Raw genomic sequence first — 13,561 nt, 5'->3', positions numbered from 1 at the left:
ATTTTTATTCTGAAAAAATATTCTGATTGTCCGTAATATATACAAGGAAACGGTCGAGCCATATTTTTAATTTTTGTAATTAAAAATGTAATAAAAATTGTGAAAAATTCAGAATTTCAAGCTTAAATATTTAATTAACTAAATACAATTTTAAAAATGTACCTCGACCGATGCCTCATAGATGTTGTGGAAAAAAAGAATATTTTGTCAGTATGCAAATCGAGTTAATCGTTTGTTGGAATTAGAATCGTGTGTTTGAGTGAAAAATAAACATTTTTTCATGATCACAATATTACATACTGACATGTGCGTGTGAGAGCCCTCTGCACTGCTACAATTGACCCGCATGGACGTCACACACACTAATAATCATTGACGACTAACACATCGATCTCGGGTGGTGACATTTTCCTTAAATCAATGCGATGGCGAGGCCCCTTAAATTATAAAAATAATGGAATAGTTTAATAGTTTATCTCATAATCAGTGCCGCAACAACACCAATTTGGGCCCGTGTGTAAATAAAATGACTCTTGAAAATTGAAAAGTTAACCTATTGAGTATTGTACAATTCATTTTTCCAAATGTGAAAATATACTTTGAAATTTTGAGTTTTCACTCATACAAAATAAGGTTAACGAAACGCGTAAACACACTCACACTAAATTGTTCAAATTGAGCGTTACTTCGCAAGACGCATCTCAATCAATTGCAACCAAACTATTATTAATCTCGGTTATACGCAAAAGAAACGTTGATGTATGATTATAATGTTGTGTACAAAACAAAATCTATTGTTCAATCTTGTTCAATCATTAATAATTATTATTATAACAATGTGGTTTTATTTTTTTTTCTATATATTTTTAAATTTTTATCATTGGGCCGCCGTCCCCCCCCATTATGGGGTTGGGGTCCTGGGCCCGTGTGTTTGACACACGCAACACACCCGGTTATCGCGGCACTGCTCATAATTTGTAACCTTGGTAGCAAGACTCTTTACAATGCAGCAAATGATTTTTTTTTGTATTCGTATTTGTGTGATTTCTCGGTTCTAAGTTTTTCATTTATACATTATATAGTTGACCACATGCACTACGTTGCCGTAATAAATGGCAACTCTTATATAATCCAAACTTTGGTCAATTTGTTCTTTAATATTCGGCGCATAAGGGTGTTTTGTATCATAATTTGTAACCCATGAGGCAAATATAAAAAAAGAAAAAAACATTTATAGAAAAATCACATGGAAAAAAGGCCTGTCAGTTTTTCTCAAATTTTCCAATTTTTCTTTCCGTAAAAGCCTCATTCAGAACAATACGACCGTTTACAAAAAAAAAATGAGCCACATCGCGATCCAGCCATTCTCAACTCTCAACTAAATTCGGTAACCAGCAGACAGCTTTTAATTTGTGTTATATAGATACCTAATAGGTATAATAATATATAATAAATAAAATGTTTCTTTAAAAATTGTGGAGATGGTGCCACGGGTATTTCTATTTCATTGGTCAATTTTCCTGGGACGGGATTCACTGAATTGAAACAATGCTCTGCTATGTATTCTATAAATTAAGGAAAACCATTTGATAATTGGATATAAGGTTACAGAACCTATTCCCGTGACAAAATATTATACACATATATATTATATTACATTTGATCGGAATCGCTTCTTGTATAATAGAAATTTACAGAATTACGTTAGACAAAACTATCATATATAACGTAACTATTAATATACCTTTATACTACAAATAATATGTACATGTATACAATAATTATACATATACGATATATGTATTTATTATTTTTTGGATTTTTATATCAGTATTGCGGCTATCGATTTTATTTTCGTGGGAAGACTTTCATGAGAAATTGTAATACGTTAGTTTCGTGACTATGGTATATCCATCGAAAATATTTTGGGATGCATCATAATACAGAGTAATATATATGTATAACTTAGTGCATCGTTTGTACCGTTAATAGTTTATCGTATGTTATTATAACTTGATTGAATGGGCGATTCAAAAGTTAAAACAAAACCGCATTTATTCATATCGGAAAGTTCACTGCAACTTTATATAATATATTAATCTAACCATTTTATATATTTATCTGAATTTATTTAAAAATAATTTAACCTTTATTTTAATAATTTTTTTTTTAAATGAAATATCATAGGTAGGTATACATTATTGTGTTCTTACGTTTTTCTGATAGGTATCCGTAGGTATTTATTGATTTTCTTATTCATGTTTACTATTTCCTCTTTAATTTAATTTTTTCATTAATTTTTTATAATTAACTTTAATTTTATTTTCATAATACAGCCAATTTATTTTAATTTTTGATTTTTTCGATACCTGATTTTATAATCTACAAAAAATACGAGCGAAGTGGAATTAAAACTAGAGAATGGATATTTTTAAGAATCTTATTTTATTTTAATTTCGTTTCATAACTGATTCGTTTGTTCACACTAGTTAGGGCCTATTTACTATTTAGTATGTGCGTTTGAAGCGTTGTAGATATTAGATAGTATACGCACGTTTGTCTAATAGTACCAAATGTTGAAGCTTTTAATCGATTATTTTTGTTACAGGCGAAACGGGGTGTCGGTGGTAATGAACCATCTGATAATCGTCTTCGAACACACTTCACCGTGGTAGATCCTGACCGAGTGATCGAGGTCGCCCGAATGATGCTTTCTATGTTGGAACAGCAGTCGATGGATCGATCTGAACATAGGCTAGTGGCTAATGACTTCGACATGGGCTTCAGCAATGGCTATCTAAGCCCGGCAGTCTCCTCTTTGAAATTCCTTGCAAAACGTCCAGTCACATCCATCGAATTTTCGAGAGTTACGTCAAATGTCGAGTCACTTGTTACAACGCATGAAGTACATATCACATAGTATAATATATTACATTTAAATTCAAATAACCTATAACAAAAACCTTTTGGCTGGTAAATAATTTCCTTTCATTTGTATTATTTTTATTTGTATTCAAATAAAATACCTAATAACTAAAATTAAAGTTTATAAAAAAAAAAAACTAAAATAATGAAACAACTAATTGCCAAAAATCAAAAGTGTTTAGATACCAGCTAGTTTACTAGATGATACAGATATTGATATAGTTTTGATGTAGTTAATATGATATTATTAATAGTGAGTCCATTGTGTTATAGAGTTATATCAGTTATACATTATACTGAATAATGGCTCAGACAATTTAAAACTGAAACCTAACATGCCATCTATATTTGAAATGAATTAATCCTTGTGGAAAATTGGTGTTTAACTATTTAAATTATTGTGATTGAATATTATTTAATATCTAATTGGAATGATATGTATAATTTTAATTTAAATAATCAAGTTTTAGAGAATACTTGATAGTTGTACGATGTTTTTTTTCAGGTGACGGATTCATTTTATCAATATGTTATATGTATCTGGAGTGTATCAATTACAGAACATCCCGAGTATGTTCTAAAGTGCCCTAACTATGTTACATCATTTTGCACAATTTTCAAGTCTACAATAGGATTTGTCACAGCTGCACACGTAGATGGGTAAAATACATATTATTAATTATGTAGGTACCTACTACACGATATGGTTGTAATCTACATTTTGGTGCATTTGTTTTTTAAATTAATTGATAAAATAATAATTAAATTAAAACTTAAAATATTATTTTAAATTAAAGTAATTTTAGAAAGATGTTTATAAAACAAAATATTCTATGGATAATGTTACTAACTGTATGAAGGTACCCAGACAGCATTTTGTAATTATAATATTATAATATTATTATAATAACGTTATACTAATATTATTCGTTATTATAATGTTATAGTAATATTATTAAAGAAAAAATTGCTGTCTGGGTATTTAGTAATAGTGTATAAAAATGACAAATACTTAGGAAGTTGTTTACAATAAGATTGATATTCAGTTATATTTTATTAATAACTTAATAATATATTCAATTTAACATTTTGTTTAAATAGAAATTTAAAATATTAAAATTAATTTATTAAATTAATAATACACGACATCAAGAGGAAATAAAATATGTAGCTACTAAGAACTATGTGGCGCCATCTAGGTTTTGACTTGAAAAACTTTAAACATTTTAAAATGCATTTAATTTTAAATAATCATAGAATACCAGCTGATTTCAGTAATACATGGGTTTTATACCATAAATTGTTTTAAAAATATTATTTTTGTTAAAATGTCAACAAAAATGTAGCTTTTATAATAAAATATATTGAGAAATTAACAATAAATTTGTACAACAATTTGTTTGAATATAAAGTCTAAAAAAATGATTAGAATTTAATATCGGTGGTTAATGGTTATTATAATTAAAATTAATAATTAATCATAATAAAAACAATTCAAAAATTAGTATGATCATGTTACTTGACTTTTTATTCTGAATCCTTTAACCTTTTTAAACTATAATATTGATGCGTTTGTGTTTTCAAATACAACCAATGGATTATGAACCACAACACATCATTATTAAATAAGACTATAATATAATTATATTTGGGTACTGCGATAATTATTTTTAAGATAACCTAAACATCACTATAAATTATGAATGTATAAATCTACTTATATAAGTAGATAAAGTAAATATTCACATTAGTCCATAGCTACCTAAAACAGTGACAGATGTTTAACTCGTACAAATAGAATAATTTACTATTTTATTAAAAAAAATTTTACGAGTTATTTCGTATTATTACTATGGTAATACATATTTAAAATAAGACTAGATTGTCAACTAAAACACTCGTACCTACTGCATATGCATTATACGGGGGAAAACATAAGGGAAAAATGAGATAAGAAAAAAAAAGTCTTATCGTACTTAAGTGCCAAAATCTTAGGTACTTTGTGCCATGGTTAAATTAATAGATTTATTATTGACAAGTTTTTATAAGATTGAAAAAATCAACTGATTTATTAAAATTATATTTACTTATTATGTATATTATAATAATTGAACAAACTATTATTGATAATTTATTATAAAATCAAAATTTTTATATAACTACTTATATAAAACATTAATTTTGGGGCAAATAATACGTCACTTTTACACCTTTGGCGCTTATGTCATATACTGGGTATAACATATTAGATAATAATAGATAATATAATATTAGATTGGCACTGAAGTCCAAAAACATTTTGACGCAAATGTCATTTTTGTGCCTTTGACGCTTATGTCATACAGCCTTCTCATACTATGAAACATTTGAACTATACATTTGAAATAATGTACAGTAAAAAAAAAAACCCGTTTTTGTTTCTTTCAGGAGTATATGCGTGTGGGATTTAAGAGAATCCAAACTGCATCATCAGCAAGTCAACGGTCTCCCCTGTCCACTACGTTCACCGTCCTACAATACAGGTACATTGCACGTTAGAAAATTTTATACACAATGACCAAATTATGTGAATTAAAGCCGTTTGAATTTGTTTAGCGTTGTCAATTGACCAAGGTCATAGGTCGAAAATTGTTGGCTTAAGCACGGTAACATACAATAACGTGACTAACGAAGAATTACCAGACGAGGTTAGTATTAATAAATCAGCATATTTTACTATTTCCGTAAAATGCATAATTTTCACAATGTTGTATTTTCATTTTTTCCAAGTATTTCTTAATTTCTCTCTATCACTACCTGTCCACTTATATCAAACTTACAGCAGACCAGTGCCTTTTTACGGTTTACCACTACTGTGGTATAATTTTATCATCGGTACTAGAATTAATTTTTAAAAAACAAATATAGTTAACGAATCGTGTTTTCAGCTTTGTAGCTTGGATGAAGATTTTGTGTTGGCTGTATGGACGGTCGTAGATAGTTGGGCAGACATTTCCGAAATTTCAGAAAACAAAAATGCCGGCACTGCGCCTTGGAGTTCCGTGAGACTGGTTAAAACGCAAACTATCAATGCCAATAAAAATGTCCCCAGGTATGAAAACATATTGTCATATCGTTTTTCAATAAATAATTTATTACGTAAACTCATTAACAATTTCAGATATTTGTCTGATGGTGTCACGGCCACGTGCTTATGCTTGAATAACAATCAGGACGCTTTTATTGGCACTAATTGTGGACTTGTTTTCCGGTGCAATTTGGGGGGACACAAAGTATGGCCATCGTACTTTACCTACGAGAATACAGGTAACTTAAAATAGTTTAAAAAAACTAGCTTGAACGGTTACTGTTATAATTGTATTGTGTAACAATATATCAACTCTAACTTCCAATTCTATGTTATGTTTTGTTAATTATTCAGTAATATTTTACTTTACGTCAGAGTTTCATATATTTTTTTAAAAATGTATTAACCACATAACTTTATATACACATAGTTGTTATTCTCTTTTAAATCAGATTCAATGTTTATTATTGTTGAATATCTGTGTAAAACTGTGAATTGTTAAAAATTAACTGATACATTTTTCTATATCTTAAATGACGAGGCAACGAGGCGTGGTCTCTACCCGACAGATTAAAATTATTGTTCTTTATTTTTGTTTTTCCGTCGAAAACTGTCATATTTTTGGTTCATGACTAATCGTCATTTTATTTATTTCATCGTATTTGATTCGTTTAATTTATAGAACTTATTCTGTTGATATCCTCATGGTCTAAATTAAAACTTTATCATACATTTTTTATCATAACTATATAATTTATATATGAATTTTTATCAGAAAAAAATTTATAAATTTAAAATAATAACTGATTCCAAAATATGTATTCATAGTATAACTAATAAACTAACTATACACCTCCATATATGAATGATGTAAAAAAATAAAGGAGAATTGAGAAATATCTTATAAATGTTATAGGTGAACATTTTTCCGTTAACTCATTGGATATCTGCCCATTTGACTTGAATTTTTTTTTGGTAAGTATTTTTTGTTTTCGTTTTTTATTTTTTATTGAAAACAGGTGATGCACTTGCGTATTAAAATACTAATATACCTTGTTAATGTATTACCAAAAATGTTGACATGCTGGCATAAATATTTAAATTATAAAATTAATTAATAATTTAAAATAATATCATAGAACAATAAGAACGTAACAACTAACAATTGTGTTTCATGGTGGTTATATTTAACGCGATCTATTATAAATTACTAGTCTACCAGATCCATATAAACGAACTACAACGAAACATAATTATGTTAAAGGGATAAAATTAAGCCATGAGGACACGCTCATCTTGCAGGTACACATCTCTTTTCTTCTTTCCTTAATGTAGAGCTACAAAATGTAAAAATTCTATATTTTGGAAACCATAGCATACATTTAAAAAACATACTTAAGATAATATTGATTTTGGAATATATTTAACGTTCTAGGTTTGTTTGATACTTACTTCTAGATGTTATTAGTAAAAATAAAAACGTAATAGTCAAATATTTTATGTATAATGCATCACGGACATTTTTCAAGGGGAAAATCAGTTTGACAGTAAAAAGGGTTATTAATAGTTGGTAAAAAAAATTATTAATTTACCTAATCAGTAAATTTCTACCGGGTACTTGGCTTACATAATATTTAAGTAATGCACAGATCAGTAACCCAAATCAATAATCGATTATTTTTCAATGTTTATCTACATAATGAAGTATCTATATTGCCTATACGACGCGCCGTGTAACACTGTACGTTTAGGTGAAACAATATTATTAAAATACTCTACACATAGCGGCTGCCATATAAATTATAATTATATAAGTTAAGACATCAAAGTACGTATTTTAATACTTCTTGGTACACATACAAAAAATTTACGGTCAAATATTGGTTTAATGTTTTTTTCCACATCTCATTAATAATTTCAAGTCTATGGTTTTGAGTTGTTTTTTTTAAATATCATTATATCGTACAATTATCAGACAAGTTGTATTGTAAAAAACTATTCAAGTGTATATGGAAAAATGTAATTAAGTGCAAAAACAAATACCTAAAGTATGTATTTAAACATATAAGCAAAATAAATACTTTTTTTTCCTCTGTAATACTAAATAATTTTAGTTTGATTATATTATTATAACTAGCTGATCCCGTGCACTTCGTTTCCCGGCAACCAATAATTATTATTATATATATATATATTATAGGTATAATCTATCTATGTATATAAACATATCTGATCCCGTTCACTTCGTTGTCCATTAAAATTGCCAACTCTATATGAATAATATGTTTTACAGATCACCATGGCAACCATTTATATACAAAACATTCCATCAGAAATTTCAAAATAATATATAATTGGTTGCCATGAGAGACACATACCGACGAAAATCTCTAAACAATATATAATTGGTTGCCATGGTAATATGGTGACACACACGGACGGAAATCTCAAAATAATATATAAATGGTTGTCATGGTAACATGGACACACACACTGACACACATACATTCATTTTTATATATATAGATTTTGTTTGTATCATGGATACAAATGCGAAAGTTGACGACTTAAATAAAATATGTTACCACTAAACCATTCGGAATGCCGGAATTCGAATTGTTTCTATAAGTTGGAAAATTATCTAATAATCACAAATTTATCCATCAAATGAAAATTTAAATATTACAATTTAAGATCAAAATATACCAAGTTTTTCCTTTTAACTTTATTGTATTAGTTTAAAATAATATAATCCATAAATTATATTAAGCAGTACTGAAAACCTAAAAGTTAAAATATCCATGTTAAACATAATTTTAAGATCGAGATATAGATTTCGATGTTTATTTTAATTAGCCACGACAAAGCAATATTCTGAAAAGGATTTAGCTAACAATAAAAAAAAAAAAATACTAAATAAGACGTCCAACTATGCAAGGGTCACGACAACTCTATATTACATAACAATTATAATATGGTGGTCCTAAAATACTGATCTATCAAATCAAGTCTGCACACCAAGACTGTCAACCTAAATGTAATGTAAAACCATACATAACACAGGAAGGCCTCTAAAGTAATTATATAACTATTCCATATAATAGGCGATGCTGTTTTATGTTTACACAATTTTTGAACAATGTGATATTATAATTGTACCTAATTTAATTAACACAAATTGAAAAAGTTCAATATTTTATAGGAACGATTGTTTTGTGTGTACAAATAAATAAGAATAATACAATTGATTTCACAGTTATCAATTTTTTTTTATACGTTTCACAATTTATATAATACTATCAATCAATTTATATAAAATCTTAGGAAAATGAACATAAAAATAACCGTTCACATTTTACATATTTCAAATTATAATAAAAACGTGCCACTTGATATTTTCTCCACTACAAGGTAAAAAATGGAATTATATACAATAGTTTATCAATAAGGTTGCTATGGTAACGTAGGTCGCTATAGGTAACCTTAAGAAAAAAACAAATTACAAAAAAATTGTATCCTGATTTTGCGGTATTTTTTGGGGGTTGCTATGGTAACGTAATTATATTAAGTACTCGTCGGTTGCTAAGGGTAACTTAGGTACTATAAATATTTAATAAAGTAAAAACAATAATGTCACAATATTAATTTTCTTTTATCGTTGTTATTGTTTAGTTACCATGGCGACTGTAATGGTCGGAAAAAAATGTATCCTGCCCAAAAACAAATATACCTATTATGCCAAAAAAGTAAAATGTACAAAACGAATTCTTAAGTCGATGACTGGCATAAAAAATAATGAACTCTTTTAAAGTTCTTAATGCAGCAAAATTATTAAACTCTCGTGAATTGTAGTTGATTTCACAGAACTTACTATGGGGCATACACGGTCCGAGTAAGGTAATCGAATACACCAGCTTGTCCATTTAAACTGTATATTTATCATGCACAGTCCGAAGCGTAAAACTGGGGTCTAATCGTAATAATTCACTAGAATTCTGACCCGAATATAAATTCCCGTTCGATAAAGGTTTAAACTGTATAAATTAATATTTTGTACTTCTCTACGACTGCGTTCACCGTAATTGTAACATAATAATAATATAATGATGTTTATATGGTATCTACTATTATGTTGAACTTACTTTATGACGTATATAGTGATAAATACCTAGACTCGAGTACGTACTTGAAATAATATTTATGCATTTTAACATTACGATTCCAACAAATGTTCTGTATTTTTATATAGCTAGGACAGGTAGGTCTTTAATAATGTATGTACGTTATGTTTGAACAATTATGGAACAATAATATTATAGTTTACATTAGTAATGTTTACGTTTTGAGTATACTTCGTAGAATTATAAAAACTTACACAGTTTTAATCAGAGCTTTTCTTTTCATACTGTATGGGTACTCAAAACTTCTATATTTTGTACATATGAAACAAAAAGTATGTTTATCCATTTAAAGCACTAAAGTAAATTGAACTTATGAACAAATTGCCATTCAAACGCGATAACACTGAAAGCACATTTTATATAATAATTCCTGCGCCAAAATTTGTGGTTTACCAGCTAACATTTGAGTGGGTAATAAATAATAATTATTATGTTTCCGTTAAGATCACGAAAACAGCTGAATTCACGGTTAAATAATTTTAGTTTGTTAAAGTTTATAATAATTAAAAAATATTATACTTACGACCACATGCAGACATATTTAAAAAGCTAAGACATGGTCTGTTGATTTATATTATGTATTACATTAAATTTATTGCATTTTTGTCAGTTATAACACAGTTTTCACATTTTTTTTTTCAGTATTTCATTGTTCGAAATTGTCTTTAAGTTATTTTCATTCGTTTTGAACACAAACCTGACCTAACGATACACACGCCCGTCGGAGTAGCTTATCCAAAACGGTGTTTTAATCCACGTGCGTAGGTTGTAATAATATTTCCCCCGTACACTGGCCAGTTGACCATGTTTGTATTTAATTAACTAATGGCGTATCGTAACCAGAACGGACAACAAATATATACCCCCTTTGCTTGCCCAGAATTAATAAAAACAACATTACAATACTTGTCTATTATACCTGCTGCCGCGTTCTGACCTAATTATAGGTAGGTAGCCAGGTAGGTAACTGTACCTACCGCAAACAAAAGGAGAGTAGATTGCACATTTAAAGACAATTTGTAAACAAGAGACAATGCCATTATTTTATAATTATTTCTTTTTTGCGCAATACATATAAATATATATATATATATATTTTATAAGATATGGGTAGTACCACTTTAATTCCGTTTAACTAATAAAAACGTGTTCTACAACTAAATGATGTAAATTTAATTTATGATAATTAAAAACTAAACAAAAAAAAAAGAAAATAGATAGAAAAATGTTCTAACCTCTGAGACAATACTCACTATAGATTATATTATAGTGTAGTAAGTACATATTATCTGAATAAAATGTTAATTATAAGGAATTCATTAAAGAAAAGTAAGCCAATTTTTTAACTACCTATATAAATATAAATGGAGTTATATAATTAAACAGAAAGTATGATTAATTTGTTTTAACGAGATAAAGCAACAGCAGTTGTAATACTGATTGTGTTACGTTTTATTAGCATGTTGAATGACATGTCTTTAAAAAAAAAAAATGTTTAAATATTTAATTAATGCAATAATATTAAATCATCACATAGAATATTGTATAAATCGATAGTAGCTGAATATTAAACAGCAATCAAATAAAATGAAATAAAAATTATTACTTTAAAAACATGTATATTTTCCATTAGGTTGTATCTGATATGTAAACAATAATTTTTTTATGTTATAAAAAAGAAAAAATGGAATCGAATCCAAAAAAAAAAATAGTATTAATTTAAAAAATATATATTTTTTTACAGTTAAATAAATTGTTCAAACATGAAAGTACATTAAATGCCTATAAAGTTATGTTTTACGTCTGTATGGTATGTTGTTAATTTATCCTAGTTAGTATTGTGTGTAATATTTTCCGAACTGTACTGATATTTGTCAGATAGCAAGTTTTAATTGTTCGAGAAAGATGAAAAGAATTTTAAAATATTATAAATTATTAACAGTGACTCGTTAATGTGACAAAACCAAATGTATAAAGAATTTGATGTGAAATAATAATTACACTAGAGTGATAATTATTGTATAAAATACGATATAATGTAGCTAAGAAAAATTTTTTTGAAAATCCACTAGTGTCGTAAACTTAATTATATATAAGAAAAAAATAATAGGTTTTATAACACCAACTGATATAATATTAATTATTATTATGATCTATTGATCTACCAAAATACTAATAAAAGTTTTAGAAATGTTTATCGGTTTAAAGCAATAATTTTTATTGTTGGGAACGATTATTCGCGGAACTAAATTCATAAAAATATCGTATTCTGAACAGCTCATGTACATCCATCGAATTCACAACATTTTAGTATAGCTAACGATCGTCGATTAAGTCTCGAAACAACACAACATTCCCAGCCGATAGTGGTTTTCACCAAAAAAACAAACAAATAAACCTTACCGAAATTCAAACATTTTAATTAGTGATTGCCAAGGCTTGAAAACCTTATAATAACGTAATATTTGACAAAAAACAATTGAAATTTTTAAACGTAATTATAACGGAAAGCGATAATCAAAAATAATTAAATATTACAAAACGAAACATAACGATAACAAAGTATATTATATATCATGAAACAAAACAAAACGTAATTTATAGAATATCATTAAACAAAAAACATCACAAAACGTAATTTATAGAATTTTATTGTACAAAAATAACGCAATACGAAATTATTTAAAATCCATTTATTTAAAAGTAATATTGGTTTTATAGAAATATTTTTTTCATGCATACAGACATTAAAATTGATTATATTATATTCTATATCCTATCCACATTAGTTATTACTTAATAAAAATATAATAGGTATGACATTTTAAATAATGATAAACCCAAAACTTGGATAACGTGTTAATTCTAAATAAAGATAAACACAAAAGTAGTTTAACGTTTTCATTGTAAATAACATAAAACGGAATTTATTTTTTCAATTGCAAACTCTGGTGATTTCCAATTACTAACACTATAGTATTCATTGCAAGACTTTAAAACAAATGTTTAATACATACATTTTGAAATTTAATAAATAAAAAAATAAAAAAAATCCAATTAGACAGAATATTATTGTATGAGTAATACATTATGATAATATAAATTGATAATAATGACAAAAATAAAAAATATTAATTTTTGTAGTTACTAATATTCAGGTACTTTCATTTATGTATAGAACAATTTATACAATTTATTATGTTTTTTTAGTTTAAAACTTACTTACATATTTTACAGTATTTTATAAAATGTATAATCCAATGTAAGGGACTGAAATCGATTAATATTTGCCTAAGGTAGTAGGTATTATGATTATAATACTACCTTAGCATCTATTTCATAGGTACTAATAGTTAATATACATCAATTTATAAAAAAAAATATTATT

The 13,561-nt window shown here is 27.1% G+C and overlaps 1 protein-coding gene across 1 annotated transcript in view; it reads left to right on the top strand.

The window, feature by feature from the left end:
- Window positions 1-13,561, top strand: part of LOC100570464 (WD repeat-containing protein 60) — a 25,445-nt gene that overhangs the window by 6,213 nt on the left and 5,671 nt on the right. Inside the window, exons 7-13 of the mRNA XM_003246057.4 lie at window positions 2,609-2,905; window positions 3,431-3,585; window positions 5,353-5,447; window positions 5,521-5,612; window positions 5,853-6,016; window positions 6,086-6,231; window positions 6,909-6,967. Coding sequence (XP_003246105.1) covers window positions 2,609-2,905; window positions 3,431-3,585; window positions 5,353-5,447; window positions 5,521-5,612; window positions 5,853-6,016; window positions 6,086-6,231; window positions 6,909-6,967 — 1,008 coding nt within the window. The remainder of the gene's footprint in view (window positions 1-2,608; window positions 2,906-3,430; window positions 3,586-5,352; window positions 5,448-5,520; window positions 5,613-5,852; window positions 6,017-6,085; window positions 6,232-6,908; window positions 6,968-13,561) is intronic.

This window comes from Acyrthosiphon pisum, chromosome A3, assembly GCF_005508785.2.
Source record: "Acyrthosiphon pisum isolate AL4f chromosome A3, pea_aphid_22Mar2018_4r6ur, whole genome shotgun sequence".
Classification (NCBI taxonomy): domain Eukaryota; kingdom Metazoa; phylum Arthropoda; class Insecta; order Hemiptera; family Aphididae; genus Acyrthosiphon; species Acyrthosiphon pisum.
This window is presented reverse-complemented; position numbering and strand designations above follow the sequence as displayed.